The sequence below is a fragment of the Indicator indicator genome, chromosome 12 (assembly GCF_027791375.1).
Source record: "Indicator indicator isolate 239-I01 chromosome 12, UM_Iind_1.1, whole genome shotgun sequence".
In the NCBI taxonomy this organism is placed as follows: domain Eukaryota; kingdom Metazoa; phylum Chordata; class Aves; order Piciformes; family Indicatoridae; genus Indicator; species Indicator indicator.
The window spans coordinates 3,165,685-3,188,678 of record NC_072021.1 but is presented as its reverse complement, the minus strand read 5'-3'; the positions used below and the strand labels follow the sequence as shown (position 1 = coordinate 3,188,678).

The 22,994-nt window shown below is 39.8% G+C and overlaps 1 protein-coding gene across 1 annotated transcript in view; it reads right to left on the bottom strand.

Annotated features, from left to right (window-relative positions):
- Window positions 1–1,376: 1,376 nt before the first annotated feature.
- TRPA1 (transient receptor potential cation channel subfamily A member 1) overlaps window positions 1,377–22,994 on the bottom strand; it is a 37,629-nt gene continuing 16,011 nt past the window's right edge. Inside the window, exons 12-27 of the mRNA XM_054385491.1 lie at window positions 22,760–22,924; window positions 21,408–21,522; window positions 19,717–19,883; window positions 18,782–18,875; window positions 18,141–18,200; window positions 15,337–15,435; window positions 14,445–14,515; window positions 13,821–13,968; window positions 12,443–12,532; window positions 12,063–12,232; window positions 9,913–10,042; window positions 9,615–9,797; window positions 7,994–8,062; window positions 6,022–6,132; window positions 4,993–5,090; window positions 1,377–1,608 (exon numbers count right to left, since the gene is read on the bottom strand). Of these exons, the coding sequence (XP_054241466.1) occupies window positions 1,377–1,608; window positions 4,993–5,090; window positions 6,022–6,132; window positions 7,994–8,062; window positions 9,615–9,797; window positions 9,913–10,042; window positions 12,063–12,232; window positions 12,443–12,532; window positions 13,821–13,968; window positions 14,445–14,515; window positions 15,337–15,435; window positions 18,141–18,200; window positions 18,782–18,875; window positions 19,717–19,883; window positions 21,408–21,522; window positions 22,760–22,924 (2,002 nt within the window). The remainder of the gene's footprint in view (window positions 1,609–4,992; window positions 5,091–6,021; window positions 6,133–7,993; window positions 8,063–9,614; window positions 9,798–9,912; window positions 10,043–12,062; window positions 12,233–12,442; window positions 12,533–13,820; window positions 13,969–14,444; window positions 14,516–15,336; window positions 15,436–18,140; window positions 18,201–18,781; window positions 18,876–19,716; window positions 19,884–21,407; window positions 21,523–22,759; window positions 22,925–22,994) is intronic.

Sequence of the window (22,994 nt, the reverse complement as noted above, 5' to 3'; positions counted from 1 at the left end):
ACAGATTCAAAGCTACCAGAAGAGAAACAAACTCAAAACATTTCCTGAGTCTCTGCAGATGCCACCTACCACTTGACATTAAGCAACTGATCACCTTATTAAGCAAGTAGAAAGGGAGTGTTATCAGGAGGTGATAACCTCCTTCCTTCTCTAATGACCTCCTTCTTTCTCTAAATTACCAGGCAAAGATTTAAAGTCTCAAAGCAGCTGGGTGAGAAAGCATCTTCCCTGTTGGACAGCACATCATCCATGGCAGTTAGACACAAGCCTCACTAATTCTCACTGCACTTCCTGTGTTTCCTGGAGACTGGACAAGTACCAGAAGTGAATTACCTTCTGGTGGCTACCTTTGAAACGAACTGGGTTCACAATTGTTCTTTCCATGAAGAATTCACTGATGTTAAGCTCTGAAAGAAAAAGTCTGAATTCCAGGGCAGACCACAGAGTGTTACCACCACCTAGAGTCATCATCAGTTTATTAGCACTGGTTTTGAACCCAAGGTATTCAGGTACTTAAACACAGTTTAATTCATGTTTATTTCCACATTTGATACGTCACTCTGTATTACATAATGCACTGAATATCCAGAAAATAAATAATAAAAAACAAGTGCTGATGAAAGCAGCAAGGTCAGCTGTAGGCTATCAGAATCACACTAGCAAGATACAGAGAGCACACTGTAAATGACTGACATTGAACATGGCATTCAGTTGTTGCTGGATGCATGGTAGTACAAATGATCCCTCTGAGAGCTGCATATAGTTAGCTGCAAAAAAACCCCAAAACCCCAAACCACCCAGTCCCTTCCCTTACATTACAATTTCATGATCATTTTATTTCTTCCCTTTAAGGCCTGATCCTGTAGTCCTTACTAAGCAAAACTTCCAACACAAGCATTCAGGTTAGTTTCTTTTTTTTTTTTTTTTTTTGAAGTTACATAAACCCCACTGGCTGAATACTAAATGATTAGAGTTTGAATTTTTAAAACTCCAGAGATTCTAAAACTGTTTGTAACAGAAAATAATGCCATAAGTACAGAGCTGAGTATAAAGGCCAAATCCAGGAGCAGATCTAGGCAGAACCTCTGGAAACTGTCAAGACAGCAAGATTGGCATCTGGTGAGTTAGGCATTTTCCTGATCAGGTAGCAAGGTTGGCATCTGGTGAGTTAGGCACTTTCCTCATCAGGCAGCCACTTTTGGGATCATAGTTTTGGATCCTTGAATACTGATTTGAGCACCTGCATCCTTTCTTTTCAGAGCTGGCCATTTTCTATACTCGAATACACAGTGTATCACATGAACGTTATGCACAGGCAGTAAGAGAAGTGACCCTCAGATATACCAAAATGCTACCACAACATATCACAGCCATGTCTAGAAGAAGCTATTGTTCTTTTCTGTGCTTGGGTTAGGAACATTTGTTTTAACAGCTTTTAACACTGTATCCCATTTACTATTTTTGTGCTCTAACTGCCTTTTCCTAAACTTGTGCTGAAATAAATCATTGCTGTCTTCATCCTCAGCCTCTGACACTATCTCCATCTTTTGGATAATCAATTTAATGAGGTCATGTTGCTTTTCCAATAGTGTTGATATATCTTTGAGCCTGAAAAAAAAAACAACACCCAATAACAAAAGAAAGAAAAAAACATGCATACATCAATCTTTGTCATTTAATTTCAAGTGACATTTTGGTCATTAAAATTACAGATGCAAAAACCTGACAGTCCTTGACTTGATCCTTCTGCTGACAAAGACAATTCTGTAGAACACATTCAGCTTTTCAAGCTGTGGTACTTCTCCACGTTTCAGGAATCACAGAATCAGATATTTTTTGGTAAGAAAGGACCTCTAAGAATATTGAGTCCCACTATTCTCTAACTCTGCCATGGCTGGTGCTATACCATGTGCCACAGCACATCTCTGCCTCTTTGAAACACCCCCAGGGATGGGGTTTCTCCCTGGGGAGCCTGTACCAGTGTAGGAGAACCTTTTCAGTGAAGAAGTTTCTTCTTATATCTAACCTAAACCTTCCCTGGCACAACTTGAGGCCACTTCCTCTCATTTTGTCACTTGTTACTAGGGAGAAGAAACCAACCCCACCTTGGTTTAGTCTCCCTTCAGGGAGCTGTAGAGAGCAATGAGGTCTCCCCTCAGCCTCCTCTTCTCCAGACTAAACAACCCCAGTTCCCTCAGCTGCTCCTCACCAGACCTGTTCTTCAGACCCTTCACCAGATTTGCTGCCCTTCTCTGGACCTGCTCCAGCACCTCAATATTTCTCTTAATAATAAACAGGATTAAAACCAATTCCTGGTTCTTGAGACAAGTAACTCACTATATACTTAATGTAAGAGCAACTTCATCTCACAGAATCACAGAATCAATAAGGTTGGAAAAGACCTCAAGGATCATCAAGTCCAACCTGTCACCCAAGACCTCGTGACTGCTAAACCATGGCACCAAGTGCCACTTCCTCCACCACCTCCCTGGGCAGCTCATTCCAATGGCAGATCATTCTTTCTGTGAAGAACTTTCTCCTCACCTCAAGCCTAAACTTCCCCCTGCACAGCTTGAGACTGTGTCCTCTTGTTCTGCTGCTGGGTGCCTGGGAGAAGAGACCAACCCCCTCCTGGCTACAACCTCCCTTCAGGTAGTTGTAGACAGCAATGTGGTCACCCCTGAGCCTCCTCTTCTCCAGGCTAAACACCCCCAGCTCCCTCAGCCTCTCCTCACAGGGCTGTGCTCCAGACCCCTCCCCAGCCTTGTTGCCCTTCTCTGGACACATTCAAGTATCTCAATGTCCTTCTTAAATTGAGGGACCCAGAACTGGACACAATCAAAACAAACTTCTGAACAGTTCTCTCAGAAGTTTTTCCTATTGACTGAAGTAGTCTAGCAAGGAAAAAGGGCCAGATTTGCAAAGGCAAGTCAGTATCCACAAACATTTAGTGAACTTCACAACTACTTTAACAGCATGGAAGTGATACTGATGAGGCACTTACTGGGAATCTCTTGAAGTGCTATCCAAAATGGAACTGGTACAAATCAAGAGTTAACAGCAGTTAGCATCATACACACAGAACATAGCAGCTGTTATCTTCTAAGCAGCAGTGAAAGAAATGGGAAATATGTCTAGAAACTGTCTTCATAAAATTACCAAACAGGCTTTGTGAAAATCTGCTCTTCAGAATCTCTAAGCTCACAAAACTGCAGCATGAAATATATATTGTGACTGAAAAAAAATTTCTGTGAAGGACAATTTGGGGCTTCTTCAGATCTAGTTACCTTTTTTTTTTTTTTTCTCTTTGTTATTAACTAATATTTAAAAACATTTTAAAATGTATGAAAACCATGAGCATTAAAATAGTGCAGCAACTACCTAACCTTAATACAAAGCCACCAGCTTCAGTAGGAAGTGAACTCAGTTTGGAACTCTGACAATAAAACCATACTGGCAACATCATAAACCAAAGTTCTCAGCCATTCTTGTCTAAGCAGTAAATAGAACCTTTTGTAGTGAAATGTCCACAAGTTGTTCTATTTCAGAGGGTTTTCCCCTCGCTGTAGGGGGGAAAAAAAGAAAAAGAGTATGTTCTACACCAGGTCCTAACCTATTGATCTGCTGTGGACTTGAAGAAATCCAAGGGCAAGTGTAGAGTCTTGCATCTGGGAAAGAACAACCCCATGAATCAGCATAGATTGGGAGCTGAGCTGTTGGAGAGCAGCACAGAGGAGAAGGACCTGGGGGTCCTGGTGGATAGAAGGATGACCAGGAGCCAGCAATGTGTCCTTGTGGCCAAGAAGGCCAAGGGCATCCTGGGGTGGATTAGAAGGGCTGTGGTTAGGAGGTTGAGAGAAGTTCTCCTGCACCTCTACTCTGCTCTGGTGAGGCCACATCTGGAATACTGTTTCCAGTTCTGGGCCCCTCAGTTCAACAATGACTTCATGGAACTGCTGGAAACAGTCCGGCACAGAGCCACAAAGATGCAGAAGGCAGTGGAACATCTCCCTGCTAAGAACAGGCTGAGGGAGCTGGGACTCTGGAGCTCGGAGAAGAGGAGATTGAGAGGTGACCCCATTCACATTTACAAAGATGTGAAGGGTGAGTGTCAGGAGGGTGGAGCCAGGCTCTGCTCAGTGATGTCCAATGCTAGGAAAAGGTGCAAGCTGGAGCAGAGGAGGTTCCTTGGGAACACAAGGAAAAGCTTTTTCACTGTGAGGGTGACAAAACACTGGAGCAGGCTGCCATGAGAGGTTGTGGAGTCTCCTTCTCTGGAGACATTCAAAACCTGCCTGGATGTGTTCCTGTGTGACCTTCCCTAGCTGATCCTGTGCTGGCAGGGGGTTGGATGATCTCTAGAGGTTCCTTCCAACCCCTAAGGTTCTGTGATTCTGTGTGAAAGATGTTAAATTCCATGGTTTGCCCACGTCTGGAGGGTGTATTCTCACCCCTTCAACACCTGCCAAGTCCTTCATGCAGAACAATTCTTAAACAGAATCTGAGAAGGGAGACAAAAACGTAACTGACAAAACTTAGTCTGTTGTTTAGGAAACAGATGATTTGTTCCAAGGAGAACCAGGACACCAATCCATCTTTTGGGAAACAGTCTGAAGCACCTCTACCAGCAGATCAGTGGAAAGTCAGCTGGATCGTGTACTTTTGCAAAGTGATTGGAACAACATCATTTGGGAATTTAAAACAATCCTTGAAAATCTTCATACACAAAGCTCTGATTCTGAAATGAAAAGGCATTTTCCCCAACATTTCAGTTTAATGAGCATACAATTCCATCCTTTTTCTCTGCCATGGGATAAAAATATTTCTCTACCACCCAAGTATTTTGAAGGTAAATGCATTGCAGAATACATTAAGTTACCAGAGTGAGAGAACTTACTTAAGAAGAGTAGATACCTTGAATTTTACTTTTAGGTACAGTATGGAGCTTTAGAACACTTCTAAAACCAGGAGTATATTTGTAACAAGGAATACCTGTATTTCTGCTTCAGAACTTCCAGTTCTAACGTTGTGTCAGTGCTCTGTGCATCTGTGGCAGAGTCCTCACACCCAAAGCAGTACTGGAACACGCTCTGAATAAAACATGGAACCAAAATGAAATCATGTATTAGAGACTGACAACAGATTAGAAATCCCAAATATGTGAATGGGAGCATTCTCTACACAGTATTAAAGATGAAAACAGTTTCTGTTACAAAGTTGTATTTTGAGAGAATCATAGAATTGTTTCAGTTGGAAAAGGCCTCCAACCATCACCCTAAGGTCACCATGGCCATTAAACTGTATCTCAGAATGCCATGGCCACACATTTCTTGAACACCTCCAGGGATGGTGACTCTACCACCTCCCTGGGCAGCCTGTTCCAACGCCTGCCCACTCCTGCAGCAAAAAAATTTTCCTAGTATCTGATCTGAACCTTTGCTGGCACAATTTCAGGCCATTTCCTCTCATTTTATCACTGATACTAGGGAGAAGAGACTTTCCCCCCCCCCCCCCCTGTTACTTCAGCATCATTTCAGGGAGCTGTAGAGAGCAATGAGGTCTCCCCTCAGCCTCCTCTTCTCCAGACTAAACAAACCCAGTTCCCCCAGCCACTCCTCACAGACCTGTTCTCCAGACCCTTCCCCAGCTTTGTTACCCTTGTCTGGACACACTCCAGCACCAATTTGTACATTAAATGCTTGTTTTGCAAAGTTTGCTTCCTTAGGGAATGCTGTCTACCAACAGCAGCTTGAAATGAAAAGCAAAGAAATAAAAGAAGAAACAAAAAAATATACCAAGAATTCAAACAGCAGAATAAACAAAAAAAATATATTAAGAATTCAAACAGCAATTATATCTGAATCATTGAGGCTGTACTCAAATTGATTTATCATTTTTACTGAAGGTAGTCAGAGTTATGTTTGAGCCTTATGAATGCAACATTCCCAGTAATCTTGGAAGTGAAAAACAAGTCACTCACATTTTAGAAAGAATTCTTTAGTCCAAGATTCACTTTCTTACCATAAAGCCACAGTATCTTGGTCTGTTGGGATATACAGTGATGGATTCCTGGTCCACCCGACTTAAAAACCAAAATGGCAGCTTCTTCTCTAAATTGGTGTGAAGATTAACCTAAACACAGTTTTGCATTTAGAACAGGGAATATTCTCTTAAGATAAGGACACATTATAAGTGAAAATAACCATCATGTCATTATATTCAAGTCACTGTTGCTAGCTGTCAAACCTCAGAGGATATCTGTGCTGTAAGCAGTGGTATAATGCTTGAAAAGGCCACCCCAGACACTATAGTGACAGCTAGACATAGCACTATTGAGTATCTCAGCAGAATTAATTACTCCACATAGACATACACTCTTGTAACTAGAGTTAGCTCTTGTCTAATGGATTGAATAGCTCCTTAAGATACTGTGGGTCGCAGTATAGAATTACAGGGTAGAAATGTTCAAAAGAGAGGATACCTATGATAGCTATGGTGTTTAGGACCAAATGATAATGAGAGAGTTATCTTTCTGTCTTCAACTGTGTGATATCCTTTTACTAGATTATGACAGAGTTGGTATAGATTAAGGTGCAGGTGAAGTGTCTGTGAGAAATGTTTTCCCTTGGGCAGAAAAAAATATCTTATAGATGAGTGTCTTCAGGGATATCACCTTGCCAGTTGTTTTCAAACTGCTACAGAAATCCTGAGCAATACAAAATCTCCAATGACAGGGTGCACAGGGTAAACCTGTTGCAGCCAACCACAATCCTGACCAACACACAGAAGGTTACTGTCTGAAGTTGCAAGACATCTTCATAGAGTGTTCTCTTGGCAAAGGAACACCTAGACAGGTGAAAAGCACTACCTGCTCCAAGAATTGCCCTTGTATCTCTGCTGTAGTCATTTTTACCTCTAGCAAAAGAAAGATCTCTTGGGAGGAAATGTTACTTTCAAAAAGAGTTCTTCCTTACTAGGCAAGTACACAATTTAAAGTTACACGACTACCAGAAATTATTTCTGAGCTGTTCTTGGGTATTGTTTGTGCACACCTCTCTTTATGCTCAGCCACTAGGCTCTGATAATTACTAGAAAGAGCAGAGCCAACAGGAAACATGGGCAAAGCCACTCCCTGCAGCAGTTTTATGAAGGGTCAGTTCTCACAACACAGACTTTGAGCAGAACATCAAGGAAACCCATGGACAGGCAGTTCCTAAGAACCTACACAGATGTATACTGTGTGTACTTCCACCTGGGAAAGTCAAGCTTCATATACAGTTCACCACACACAAAAAAAAAAAATTAGGTAAACTGTGCCAAACCTCTGCCCTCTGCATCAGGGAGTAGGGAGGAGTGAGAGGGAAGCTGCATGGTGCTTAGTCACTGCCTGCAGTTAAACCACAGCAATTTGCAAAAGCTACTTTGAACATATCTCAGGTGGTTACAGTTTTTAAAACCATACAGGTTCCCAAACTCCTCTGATTTCAACAGAAATTCTGTGAAGTATCTTAATACATTTTAAGGTAGCCAAAAACATTTAGAAATGTGATGTTAAGTTCCTGAGTTATACCTGGTATTGTATTTAGTATGTCCTCAACACAGAGACCAGCAGGAGCCTTCAATGAATTTGGTGTCCCTTTGGTTTCAGTGTACCTTAACCTTTCCACTGCATCAGTTCTCTCCTTAAAAGGCAACTCTCCAATTTGAAACAGTGCCCTCACTCATTCTGAGATTCTCTTATTGGAACAACTCACTGAACTGCCTATTCAAAAGTACCTTAAAAATGCATCTGTTTAGTGTATTTCCTTCACAATGACTCACATGACTGAAAATGGGATTCACAATAGGATGCCCATGCTCACCAATTTGCTTTACAGAGATGCTAAGATGTTGATCAGGGATATTGATGAATCAGCTGATCACCTAAATAGTGATCAACTCTAACAATGCCCTCCACTTCCAGTGGCTGATGCTTCTCTGGTATGCCACTTACCTGCATAGCAATTCTTTTGAGAGCAGCATATTTCTGTACTTCAGCTATGTCCCCAACAGCCAAACCAATCTAAAAACATCCGAGAAAGACTTCATTACCTAATTTTATGTGATTTCAGTTGTATTTCTTATTCCCACTTAAATCCAGAACGACTCTAAAATTAGTTCTGTTTTGTTTCACTGGAGTTTGGAAGCACATCCCTTCTATGCAGATTAAGTATATCCATAGCAACAAATGCAGGAAGTTTCCTTAATGCCAGCTATCTGTCTATCAATAAGGCACTATTGAGCTACTCCAAGGATCTGTCAAGAATAACATCCCTCCTTTTTGATTCTTCATCACTGCTATGTTAAAAATCTTGTTGACCTCTTGATTGTATATGAACACAGCAGCGACTTAAAACCCCCAATTTGTTTGATTTTTATTGTTCAGCTCATGTAACATTTACTTAAATATATATATCTACGTTCAGTGGAACACAGCTAAAGATGCTTTACATTTTTCCCCCCTTTCTCATCAATATCAGCGTTCCTCATCCTTTTTGTTCAGGTCAGACTCATTACTTAGTTTTAACACTACTGTTGTCTGCAGTTTGGTATGCAATAAAGACAGAATCATAGAATCAGATAACAGCTTTGGCTGGAAAAGACCCTTAAGATCATCAAGTTCAACCCTTCTCTAACTCTACCAAGGCTGGGGCTAAACCATGTCCCTTAGCACCACATCTCTGCCTCTTTGAAACACCTGCAGGGTGGGAATTCAACCACCTCCCTGGGGAACCTGTTTCAGTGTTTGAGAACCCTTTCAGTGAAGAAGTTTCTTCTAATATCCAACCTAAACCTCCTCTGCTGGAATAAGGAAGAGAGGGCATTTCCTCTTGTCCTATCACTTGGTACTAGGGAGAAGAGACCAACACCCACCTTGCTCCAATAAAGGGAGTCGTAGAGAGCCAGAAGGTCTCCCTCCCCTCAGCCTCTTCTCCTCCAGACTAAACACCCCCAGGTCCCTCAGCTGCTCCTCACCAGACCTGTTCTCCAGACCCTTCACCATCCTTGTTGCCCTTCTCTGGACCTGCTCCAGCACCTCAGCATCCTTATTGCAGTGAAGTGCCCAGAAGTGCACTCAGGACTCAAGGTATGGCCTCATCAGTGCTGAGTACAGGGGGACAATCCTGCTGAGGCAGGCCAGGATGCTGTTGGCCTTCTTGGCCACTTGGGCACACCTCTGGCTCAGAGGGGTTTGGCTTTGTTTTTTTTTTTTCAGACAGTATTGTTATCACTAGTTTATGACACAGCAAGGAGTTGAATAACTAAGTCTATGTCTACTCTAGGAGGCAGACATTTATCAGAATACATCTTAAAATCATTGCTTCCCAATTTTCTTCAAGGATAGACAAGAAATCCTTGCAAGAGTCACCTCTGGGAAAATATTCAGAACAGTAAACTGGAGGGAAAAAGAGTCCAGGGAAATGCCACTTTTGAATATGTTACTGAAAGTATCAATTTGTTAAATAATGAACAAATGGATGTCCAGGAAACAGCACAAGAGAAATTCTAGTTGGGAAAACTGTGCATAAACCTGTGCTGAACCAGTTTTGGATATTGATGAGTAGTTTACTTACTAGCAAGTTCATAAGAAGGATTGGAATAAGCAAGGTAAATATGATGAGAACTGTGTAACTGAGGAATGGATATGGCAATTCACTGCTGAGCAATGGGTCGAGGAATGCATCGTGGTAATTTATGTCTCCCAGCATCATGGCAAATGTCTTCATCACAGAAAGCAGAGGAGTGCTGTATGTTTGCTGAACAAAGAAATAACCCCAAACAAAACAGAATTTGTAAATAACTTCTTGAGATTCTTTAGTTAAGAATAATTATTTATAATGATAATAAAACTAAGTGTGCCATTTAACCAACCTGTGAACCCAAAAGGACAAAGAAACTAAGTCCAAAGGCCAATATCAGGAAAAAAAACACAACAGCAATCCGAATCAAAGTCCTCAAGATTTCCCAGAACATCACAACATAGATGCCATAGTTTTCAAATCTAGGCAAGAAGAGAAAAAAATATGCAAAATTAAACACTGGAGTTAGAGTCACATAGAGTTGTCAATGCAAGGCAGTAAGTAATCTTGATTTTTGTGTGTTGTAAGTGACACTTTGCCTGAGACATGGTGGGATGGTACAAACTTGCAATTCCACACCCAGAAGAATGCAGGTGGCCATACTTACAGCAAGCTTAAACTACACAATCTTTTGTTTTAATGCACCAGAGCAGTACTTCTTCAAGACACCAGTTTTCATGGACAACTTCTACTCCCTCCATAGCCACTGTCAGTACTTATAACAATAACATCAGGAAATGATCCAATTTTTGCTGCTTTTCAATGCAAATGAACAATTAGAACAAAGCACAACTGCCACCATGATCCATCTAGCAGCCTGATTTTAAAAGCTTTCTCTATATGATGCTACAAAATACAGAAAAGAAGCAAACAAAAAGAAACACTTTGCTCAGGAAGAGAAGCAGAGTATCTTGAAGACACCTGTGTTTCCAGCAATGGTCTCTGTCAGTCTGGCAAGCCTCTCCAGTTCTTGGCTTACACAAAAACTGTGTCTCAGAACATGAGTTGCCATAAACCAGATTAAGTGAGTTTTTCACCCAAACCTGAATGTGGGAATTTATAGCCCCTGTCAGATTCAGGAACCGGATTTACTGTTTTGTGCTACAGCAGCAGCAACTGAGAAAATCCCTCCACAAGAATTTCCACCTGAAGTAGTGAGTGAAAAGATTAAAAAGATCAAGCTGGAACCAAAGCAAACCCAATCCTCTCCCATTTATTAGGCAAAACTCCATTTGAGGACAAAGGAGTTACAGGTTGCTGGAGTGGACGTGCCCCAAATGAGTTAGAAAAATCACACATAGAGTTCTACTGCTACAGAAAAAATCTTCAGGCCTGGAAAGCATTTAATCTAGCACAAGAAGGAAGGTTGGACAGTCATTAATTTACTTTTTACTGTTTAGGTTCAGCCCCCCACACTTTGCCCACAGTATGCAGGAGAGGAGAGAGGACACAGGCATTGTTCAGTCATCTGAAGGTCAGAGGTGTGTAGGACAAGGTTTGCCAGGAGAGGCAGTACCATAAAGATATTGTCTCTTTTAACTCTGTTTATAAGCCTTGTTCTTAACATTCCAGCTACAGTAAATGATCCTGAAATTAATCAGCAACTGCTGTGTTTGCCTGCCTGCCAGACCACATGGAGGTAATTAGTGCATATATACAGCAAGAACGAGAAAAGCCAAAGGCAATATGATTGCATGCTGACATCCTTCCTTTCTGCACAGCTCCATACCATCACAGTTGTGCTGTCAACCACACCTCATCTTTGTGCAAGGCAGTCCTGCTTAGGCACAGACACAGCTGATTCATTCATTAGTCCTAAGCACTACATCCAGACTCCTTTTCCCTCCACCTAGCTCTCCCATGGTCCATGATTCTTTGATACCATTGTACCAATGACAGCATCAAGATCATCAGTGGCAATAAACAGACTGATTGTCAACTAAAGAAATTATTTCATCCATTATAATTCCTTACAGGACACTATGGTGTCAAAAAGTGAGGTGTGCTATTTAATCTGTAAAATGATAAAAGAATTTATCTTTTCCCAGGTGTTACTAAATAAAGACTTCCTTTTGCCTCTTGTAATGCATCTCTTTCTTGTTTTCTTTTTTTAAAAGTGAAAATCTCCACTCCAATGAAACACACTTAAAAAAAAGATATATGCAGTGGCTTTACTTTGTTAGTGTTAAAATAAATCTTGTTCTTTCTTTAGTTGCCATAACACATCCTGCGATTCTCTACATCAAATCCACTGAAAACTCTTTTAGAGTCCTTTGGGTTGAAAAAATCCTATGGTTTTAATCTGGAAACTTGTATAGCTTGGGGGAAAAAAATATAATTAAAAAATAAAGCTGTCACACTTGATCAGTCCTGGGTTAGGATCTGTAAAATACCTGAACATATTGCAAGTATTTTATTGTAAAGCATGTAAGTAACTGTTACCGTTGGAGGTAAAGCAAGAAGTTCATCCAGGACAAGTACACAGCAATTGCTCCACATTCCCACTGCAAATGAGCTGGTGTATTAATAAACAAAGAAGACACAAAAATTATGCTTGTAGTATAAATTGTCCAGTCCAGAAGATTGGAGTAATCCAACAAATATTTCAGTTTCTAGGATTTAAGAGAGACAGATAAATATTTACGAGTCATGCATAATTAAAGGACTGAATTCAACACATTATTCAAATCCTCTTCCTGCTTTTAATCTTGTATAAATTGGTGTTTCCCTTTTAATTAGGGAAAACCCAGATTTATTTCAGTATCACATAAACTGCAATGCAAGCACAGTGTCTGCTCAGTGTTATTTCTCTATGTATTTACCTGCTGAAACAGCTGAAATATCTCTTTGCAGATTCCCAGTAAACTCATAATTAAAACTAAACACATACACACCCTTGTGAAGTATGAGTTCTGAAAGAAGAATCAGAGCAGAAAACAAAGTAGAAATTATTAAATGAGCATTTATTTCAGGTCTACTCACTACATATACATTGTATTGCTGAATTAAGAAATGTCCATAGCTTGTTTCACAAACTAATTACTATCTAAATACTGGTTTACTGTTCTTCATTGTGAAATCCATGCCACATAAATTGTATTTTTGTAATTCAAGTGTGAATTGCCATGAGAAATTGCTGCTGTGCAGCTTCCTTATCGCTACTATTCGAGTTTGGGAATTGAATTTGCAGCATCTATGCCACTTTTTCAGTCTGCTTTACCACTGGATGAAGATAAAGACAAGTTCTGTCGCCCATAGCTTCGCTATCACATTGCAGTATCCGCAACACCAACAGAAGTCGTTTGACAGATTAGAAGTCCTGGCTCCCTGGCTGCTCCTTTTGATGTTTCCCTTTAGAATTACAGAATCATTTCTGTTGGAAAAGACCTTTAATATCATCAAGTCCAACCCTTCTCTAACTCTAGCAAGGCTGGGGCTAAACCATGTCCCTCAGCATCATATCTCTGCCTCCTTGAAACACCTCCAGGGATGGGCATTCAACCATGTCCCTATGGCGCCTGTTCCCGTGCTTGAGAACCCTTTCAGTGAAGAAGTTTCTTCTAATGTCCAACCTAAACCTCCCCCGGTGGAAGAAGGAAGACAGGACATTTCCTCTCATCCTATCATTGTTTTATTTCACCACCTCCCTGGGTCTGCATGTCTGACCACTCATGCAGGAAAGAAATCTTTCCTAATACCCCTCCAAAAGTCACCTAGTCCAATCCCCTCTGCCGTAAGCAGGGACATCCTCAACCAGATCAGGTTGACCAGAGCCCCATCAAGCCTTCGAGTATCTCCAGAAGTGGGGTCCCAACCACCTCCCTAGGCAACCTGTTCCAGTGTTTCACCACCCTCATGGTAAGGAACTTGTTCCTAACATCCAATCTAAATCTACTCTTCTCTAGTTTGAAAACACTGCCCATTGTCCTCTATCACTACAGGCCTTTGTAAACATACTCACTTCAGAGAAGAAATTGAAGTAACCATACACTAGATGTAAAATTTTCATAGAAGATTAAAAATATAAATGAGAGCTGAAAACTATCTGCAGAAGCTGCTGCTGAATGATTAAAAATATACACTTCAATTCTCTTCCTCAGAGTACTAAACCAGAAATAGTTCTAGAAATTATTTAAATGATCCTACCTTTTTTACTACAAAAATCTTACTCATGTTGTAACTAGTAAGAAAACTCAGTACCTCATATTCTAATGGTCTTGCTTCATAGAGCTCTGTTCCATTCAAAGGTCTTCCTGGCTGTATGTGAGTGACCAGAAGAGTCAGTGGGATGAGACCGAGAGAATATATGCCTAAATTCATTAGATGTGCTCGAAACCCATAGGCCATCCTTGAAAGTGAGAATGTTAAAGTTACAACACTTCACAAATTTAGAAAGGAATCCATTCAAACCTAACAGCCAAGAAATGTCTCCAAGAGAAGGAAATATGCATTTCTTAAAGCATTCTTTTGTGATGAAGGTGTTCATCGAGTTCATGGTGTGGACAAAATTGTAGCGGCCATTCTGAAATACCGTTCCTTCTCTTTTCGACTCAGCAATCCTATTATATACTTTTGCAATAAAGAAGAAACAAAGAGAGTGGCTGTCTTTCCTGTGACTATCAAAGAATTATTACTGAATGCCAAGCTAGATTTCCTATGAGAATCACCAGCATACTCTAAATATGCTTAGAAGAGGCTATACAGAAATTTGCTTCATTCAACAATATGACAAGGTGCATCTTAGTAAACTAACCTGAAGCACAACAGCTTTCACCCTGACATGAAATATTGCATTTTATGTACATGAAAACACAACACACCTACCATTTCATAAGCAAATATTCTTTACACACAGGATGACTGAGTAGCTCCATGCGGTTGTGGCGTACCATGGCCTACCAAAGAAAAAAGCAGAAGGGTCAAACTTATCTCATCTAGCTAAGTGCTTACAAAAGTGGCTAGGCTACCTTCTTTGCCTGGATATTAGTCTGATGAAAAGAAAAATGTCTGTAAGATATTGCAAAGTTCTTTTTTTTATGCACTCTGGCCCAAAGCTATTTTGCCCTCTCTGACTGCTGAGGTATCCAGCTTCTCTCCTGCTGTTCCTGAGTCTATTTCAAGCTTTACAGAAAATGTACAGACTACTTCCAACTATAGCTGTGAGAGCACCAAGCTTTTCTAGTTACATTTCACAAGAAAATATTTATTACTAGGGAATATACCAACTTGCCAACAGAAAATTCCAAAAGTAATCAAATGAAGCCAGAAAGTTTGTTCTGTGAATGTTTTCTGACGAAGAATGAGAGAACAGATTTGAAATGGGAAAGAACAACAAAATTAGTTTTAAGTACAGCAAGTATTTTGCAATTAGCAGATAAAAACAAAAAAACCACAGTTTTCCCAGGTGTTTCAGTGCCTTCCATTACAGTGCATGATCACTGCAATGACTGGAGTATGGTTTCCTTTGATGCACACACAGTGTGTTCTCTTGAAACATTCACAGTTGCTTAAATAAACTAAGAATTTTTGTCTAAACTTAAAAGAAACATTATTTATCAGGCACAAGAACTTTGGTCCATATTTCAGTCCAATATGCTTTAAATATACAGAGTTATGGGCTTTGGAGAAGAAATATTATGATGAAAAATCCAAGCCTCCTGATTCTATCTAAAGTCACACAGCATGGAATGATGCCAGAATAAAACTGAGAACTTACATTTAAGGTGGTGAGTGGCTCATAGAAAATTTCTTCACCATCCTTTAGCTTCTTGTTAAGTGTCAGGGGACACTGAAGATATCTGAAGTTATATTCAATCTGAATAACAAAACATATACCACCATTTAAATGTGCAGCTGATAATCTAATGTTACCTGTGCTTAATTTTAAATAAGGGTCTCCTTTAGAGGAAAAGAAAATATTTTGTGTCAAAGTAATTAAAACACTGATGTGTACTGAATGCTAGTGAAACTGCCAGTGAACACTTGCCAACACTTGTGACTCTTAGATGATGTGGTGGGTTGAAATCACCCGCCAACTAATTTGAAAGAATTACCCCCCAAATTAAAATTGCCAGGCTAGCTGAGTGTGATGAAAGCAAATGAAGCTGTATTTACAAGCAAAACTACAATCTAGAAATATGAAATGCAATGAATATGTACAAACTATACAATATTTACATGGATTTACAATTAATAAACAACACAAGAACCCCCCTGGACAAAACCAGGGGGCTACCATTAGCTTCCCCCCACCCCAGACAAGGGAAAGAGAAAGAGGAGAAAAGCAGAGAGTAGCTTGTTAGTACTTAGCCACAACAAAGAAATGCAGCAAGGTCAGCAAGCCAGCAGAAGCAAGCAGCTAATATCTGCTGGAGCAAAGAGCCAAGAAGAAGTTAGTTTATACAACTGACTTTATGTTAGTTATCAGACCAGTGGGATTATTTAGACCTTATCATTACTTTCCCTTTATATCTAACAGCAATTTCTTTACATTTGACCACTTTCCACTCAAGATGTGTGGAAAATTTCCTAGGCATCAGCCTAAAACTGCCACAGATGATCAAAGACACCTTTGACTGTAGATTAAACAGTACACAGTTGTTCTTAAAATGTAAGAGCTTGAAAAGGTTGTTCTCATAGCTGTAACTTGTTTTAATGCTGACTTCAAAGAAAAGCTTCCCTTTAAAAGTTATATGGCTTGGATAACAATATAAAAAAAAGAAAGTACAACAGCAGAACAAGTGCCAGTTTTCTTTTCATGATGTAGGCACAATCTGGCATAATAATGAATAAGGTGGTTTGCATTATGGTTTCACAGATAACTGTAGAGCATTCATGCCTCCTTCGCATTGTGAAAGCAGTCTACTGATCAAAATTTTGGACAAGAATTTATGGAAAAGAATCACCCTGGACTGAATTATTGATGACAATTATACTACTTATGCCTTGGCTTTTGATATGCATAAATAGATACTACATCTTCTGTCACTGTTATTTGGATATCCAGGGTGACTGCAGGAATTTATACAGCAGAGAGAAAGGCTGCACACTGCTCAGGTTTAGAATGGTTTGGGTTGGAAGAGACCTCTAAAGCTCATCTAGTCCAACCCTCTCTGCACTAAGCAGGGACATCCTCAACTAGGCTGCCCAGAGCCCTGTCAAGTCTCACCTTGAATATCTCCAGGGAAGGGGACTCAACCACCTCCCTGGACAACCTGTTCCAGTGTTCCACTATCCTCATGGTAAAGAACTTCTTCCTAACATCCAATCTAAATCTGCTCTTCTCTAGTTTGAAGCCACTGCCCCTCGTTCTATCACTTCAGGCCTTTGCAAACAGTCTCTCTGCATCCTTCTTGTAGGTCCCCTTCAGGTACTGGAAGGTCATTATTAAGTCTCCCTGGAGCCTTCTCTTCTCCAGGCTGAACACCCCCAGCTCCCTCAGCCTGTCCTCATAGGAGAGGTGCTCCAACCCCTTTATCATTTTCGTGGCCCCCTCTGGATCTGCTCCATCAGGTCCATGTCCTTCCTGTATTGAGGGCTCCAGAGCTAGATGCAGTACTTCAGATGAGGTCTCACCAGAGCAGAGGAAAGTGGCAGAATCACCTCTCTGGATCTGCTGGCCACACTTGTTTTGATGCAGCCCAGGAAGCAATTTGCCTTCTAGGGTTCAGACTCACACTGCCTGCTCATGTCCAGCTTCCTGTCCATCAGCACCCCCAAGTGCTTTTCTGCAGGGCTGATTTCCACCTCCTCATCCCCCTGGCTGTCTTTATAGTGAGGATTGTTCCAACCCAGGTGCAGGACCCTGCACTTGCTCTTGCTGAACCTTATGGGGTACTTGTGATACTTGCATAAAATGCAATAAAATACATAACAAGTATGAAGATTATAGAAACTGACCTTCAAAGCTGTTTACAACCCAAATGATAAACTAAGGTGCCACCTGTTCTTTCTGTTAAGATCTGACATACATCTACAGGTGTATTTTATCCATGTGAACTTGACAGACACATGAAAGTATACATATTGTGTCCTTCCCAAACTTTCAAGTAAAAAATGTGTTCATTTCAGTTTGACAGAGGTAATAAAGAAAATTAAATCAGTGGCTTTGCTGATAAAAGAAAGAGACTAATAGCTGAAGATTTTTGTTATCTGATTAAATGATTTTTAGAAGTCATCCTAATACTGAGGATTTTTTTGACAAATATATTTTATAAGTACAGATTCAAAAATATTTTTTGCTGAATAGCTACTGAATCACTTAAAAATGAAGTTTAAATATTGTCTGATTTCACTTTACCAACTACAGAACTGTAATTGCACCTATACAAAATACTGAAGAGATCCTAGAATTCAGTCCAGTACCAGCAGCTAAAAGCAAAGCTGATGATTTTTTAAATTTAGTTGTTACCCAAGTAAGATATCCCTGAAACCATACAGCCAGGCATATTGTGACACATCCCACCCTAAGACTGTCCACCCTAAAATGTACTCTCTTCAGAAATGTTTTCATTCACTTACATAGAAGTCTCGACTTGTCTTCTCCTCTGAAGATTCAATTATGCAGTTGTCCAAAACCAGCTTTGCAGATGAAAAGAGAGGTGAATTAAGGTCATATGGATACAGAAATCATGTTTTTACACCTGAAGAAAATGACCTTTCAAATGCAGCGCTCAACAAAAGTGATGATTGAGTAAGATTTTAGGGAGTGTGTTTTGGAGACATGAAACTTCAGAGCCTACATGTAGGAATTAAATAATGGAACTGTGCTGTTTACAAGGCTATTTGTATAAATTCTGAAGTGTTTATGAATATATACATAGCAAGTTACTAGTTTAATAAAAAGCAGTTCTGTAGCATCATTGAACAGCTCAGAAGGTGCAAGCATCACAAATGACCCTATTCTGACTTTCATCACTCTTAAACTGCTTTCTATATTACTTTTATACTCGTAACTCAACCGACCTCATGAATCCAAGAGCTTTTCATAATACTAGAGAAATTAAGCAGGCTAAACTGAAATTACTACTAAAATACAATTATATTTATATAGTTTATGTTTTAATATTAGCAAGGACAGCAATAGAAAACAATGGCAAATGATGCAGTGTAACTAAGGGGGTTTTGTGCAGTCGCTTCTTTAACACGTGCAGAAAACTTACTTTAAATGAATCAGGAAGATACTCAACCATTTCCAGCAAAGGACACTTATTGGCACTAGAAGAGTGAGAGAATGCCATAACAGCTTCTTCCCATCTGCAAGAATGAGTTAAGAGAACAGAAAATTCATTAGTTGCCTCTGTTAAATTAACTACTTTTAATTTATTTTAGATTTCTTTAAGATGCTATCCTGCAAATCACAATATGTAACAATTTTACATCCCATCAGTTGGACAATCATCTCTTTGGGGAGTAACTGAACAACATTGTGGATGATTCTCTAAGAACAATCCATGCTTCATGTTTCAACTATGCTAAGACTTGCTTAAAGAACATGAAACTTGAACTGAAGCTGGAATCTTGGGTTATAAGATTAGGTGAGTAATAACAAATACAGTAAAATACTGTCTGTGTTCCTGCAACTTTGCCTAATGTGATCATTAGGCAATGGTTCAACACTTTTATTCACAATATTGGAATACAAATGATTCTAAACTGCAGTTGAGCAGCCACATTTTAAAATATTTAAAACATCAATTTCATACTGAATCTCGTGAATGCTTTCAGTTGTACTCAGATTTTGATGAAAATTCTCTAAGTATTGAAGCATTATGTGAAAGGCCAAAGTTATCTGTGTTAGAAGAAGGCAGGCATGGGAAGGATCACTTATTTCTAGAGGCTTCTATGTGTTTGTTTGTTAACTGAATCTGAATGCTCAATCTCATTGGAAAACAACATGCCACGTGTCAGAAGTCCATTACAATCCTGCCAATTTTTTAATGTGCTGTCACTAGAAGACAATGGAACACAATCTGGAATTTTAAAATATGTATTCTGCCTTATCAAACTATCAGTTTTCACAGCTTCATCTCAGGTAAAAAGCAAACCAGAACACAAGGGAAAACAAACTCCAAAAAGCATTTTCTGTGTACCTCACCTTTTATGCAAAATGACAGTGGATACAACATCTTTTCTCCTATTGTGTATTGCTTCATGGAAGAAAGAAGCTACTGCTTTGTTGAACAGAATTTTCGCACCATAGTCAAGAAGTAACCTTACAGCTTTTGCATGTCCTTCTCTTGCAGCCAGGTGCAAAGCTGTGTTCTGCACAGGAGAGTAGCACAGACATAAATCCATTAGAATCATTGGTGAAAAAAACAGGACTACACAGAATCATAAAATTGTTAGGGCTGGAAGGGACCTCAAGGGTCATCTAGTTCCAATCCCCCTGCCGCAGGCAAGGATACCTCACACTAGATCAGGTTGCTCAGAGCCACATCCAGCCTAGCCTTAAAAATCTCCAGGGATGAGGCTTCCACCACCTCCCTGGGCAACCTGTTCCAGTGTCTCACCACCCTCATGGTCAAGAATTTCTTCCTAACATCTTACAGTCCTTTTCCACACTGAAAAACCACATGCTAAACTCACCTGCAAGTCCAGAATACTTCTACTAGCAACATTAAAAAGTGGAATATTGTCACAGAGATTACAGACAAATGTTCTATATCTACAGTTACTGTTATTTCTAAATCTGAAGTGGCAACTCAGCTGCAGGTAAGAAAAGCCAATATAATTTAATTTTGTAACTAACAAACTGCAAGAACAAATAGGTAAAAGTGGTGGTATCTGAAGATACAGAACACCTACATTAGACAATCAGAAAAGGAGAAAAAGGCAAGAAAATTTATACATTTTTAAAGAGGAACATTATTTCCTTGATATTTTCATAAAAATAGGACAATGACTGGTATAGGAATCAAGTCACACTGAAAGTGACTTTTTTTAAGCCTTCATAACTCACCCAGATTTTGCTGAGGGAAACTAAGAACTAAGCATTGCCTTTTCCTTAATTTCTAGGTAAGGTATGTTCCTCTCTTATAATTCTAAATGATTTCAACACCAGTTTTCAGAAAAATCAGCAACCTCTTCTGTGCTGGGAAGTGAACAGTTATTTAAAATGACCACCCTATGTTTTCTGATGGGGAACTGTCAGGGAGGTTCATACAAGAGGTCTCCAATTCAGGAAATGGGTTGTATCTTGACATGACAGATACTGCATTTGCCCAAACTCCAGAGCAAGATAGGAGCTCTATCTGTTGGACAGTGCAGTGCAGAACAGATGGACTTCAAACAGTATGTTAATGAGTCATAGTTGATGCTCTGTATAAGGTCTTTAAATTTAAATTACCAGTGCTTGTACTACACTCTTCAAATACCCTTGCACTGTAAAGGGGACAAGAGGGACATGCCTAACCATACTCAGAAGTTTCTGTTTTCCACTAGACTATTTGCATGCTTTTGGTCTCCCACACAAGAACTGGGTTACACTTTCAGCAGTCACATATTAATCTAAGCATTAAAATGTATCAGGAAAATCAGCAGTACACAAGCACAGGGGAAAACTAGTAGCTTATCATCTATGACTGGTCTAGAAGAACTGTGTGGTCTCCCACACAAGAACTGGATAACACTTTTAGCAATCACCTATTCATCCAAGCATTAAAACGTATCAGAAAATTCACTATTACACATGAAAAACACAGGGGAAAACTACTAGTAGCTTACCATCAATGACTGGTCTAAATGTGCCAGCAGACAAGAAAGAAGTAATGCTGTGTGAATACATACCCCTTCTTCATCCACTCTGTCAGTGCACTTCACATTGGTGTCCAAAATGATCTGCATGGTGCGAGTGTATCCTCCGAAGGCAGCGTGGTGCAGGGCTGTCCAACCTTTATAATCACTTACAGGTAGCAGAAGAAAATTAGTAATCATAAATTGAATATTGCTTATAAATTTAAAGCTAATGTCAATGCCTCCTCCTTTGACTCAAACCTCCTTTCCTTGGCATGAGCACTGCAGAGACATCCATACCTTCTGTCAACTACTCTGTGATTAACCATGCATCATTTGGAAGTAAAAGATTCAACTCAGTCTCCTCCTCTCATTTCTTCTATTCCTGGTATGTATCTGGATTGCTCCCACTTGTATGTCCCTTGACAATGCCACCAATGCTTGCAATATTCTGTTACTAATATGTGGCAACAGAATCATGGCCATATTCCAGAATTGTTCATTTAATGATACTGAAAATACAAGACATTGTAATTCCTATTAATATTGCTTCATCTTAGTACAATAAAACTCATCAAGCCTTTTATCACATAGAACCTACCAGGACATTTCTTTAAAGAAGTGCCACACTTAAGCCTAAATAGACACACATCTCCATGTGTACACACAGATGTAAACATATACATCTATATATGCTGATACATAGGTGTATATTATCATCTCTATTCTTGCTAGGTGTACTAGTCCAGCTAAGGACAGTGGAAATAAAAGACTTGAGGGTAGTCCATTTAGTGGGTCCTCAGCAGTCACAAATAATTAATGTATGACTGGTCCTCCTCAGAATGCTAAGCATTCAAGGTGTAGAACTGGACTTGGAAGCACAAGACTTGAAAATTAAAGCTTCAGAAAACAGGACTCTGAACTCCTGGCATCTGGCTGCTGTCTTTACAGATGTGTGCCTGGAAGCTTTTGTAGAGCTGCCAATGATCTGAGGATCTCTGACTTGAAAGCAGGACATAAGAGTGCAAGGCAAGTTGCCTGTGAACCACCAACCCTAAGCACCCCTATTCAAGCCTGTAGATGAAGCTGACATGATTGAAATATTTCCAAACCAATTTTTTTCCCATCAAAAGGTTTACTGTTCTCTCAGTTGTATTTGGTAAAACATCAGTTTCCCCAGTATTAAAACCCTTGCTTTATGATAGTCATGATTCTATGTGCCACGTTGAAGCAAGGCACTATCAGCTTAGTTTTACTAGTATTTAATAAATATGCTTTTATTTTGTGTATTTGTATATATTATTAAATATTTTCATGTTTCTATTTTATTAACCCAGCAGATGGTACTAAATTGGAGAATGATGGCTCCTTTCTTTGCCTTAATGCATAGAATTTGGTTTACTTACCAGAGAAAAAGGGCCCCTCTCTTCAGAAGGAATTGAACTACCTTCTCATGACCATTCTGAGCTGCCAAATGAAGGGGAGTCATTCCCTTTTTATCACCTTCATTCAGAAGCCTGGTGTCTTTCATATCTCTTATGAGTCGTTGACAGGTATTGATGCGCCCATAGCTTTGGAAGACAAACACAGGAATGAATGTCAAAGAAATAGAGATCAGAAAACAAAAGCCTTGGCTCCAGG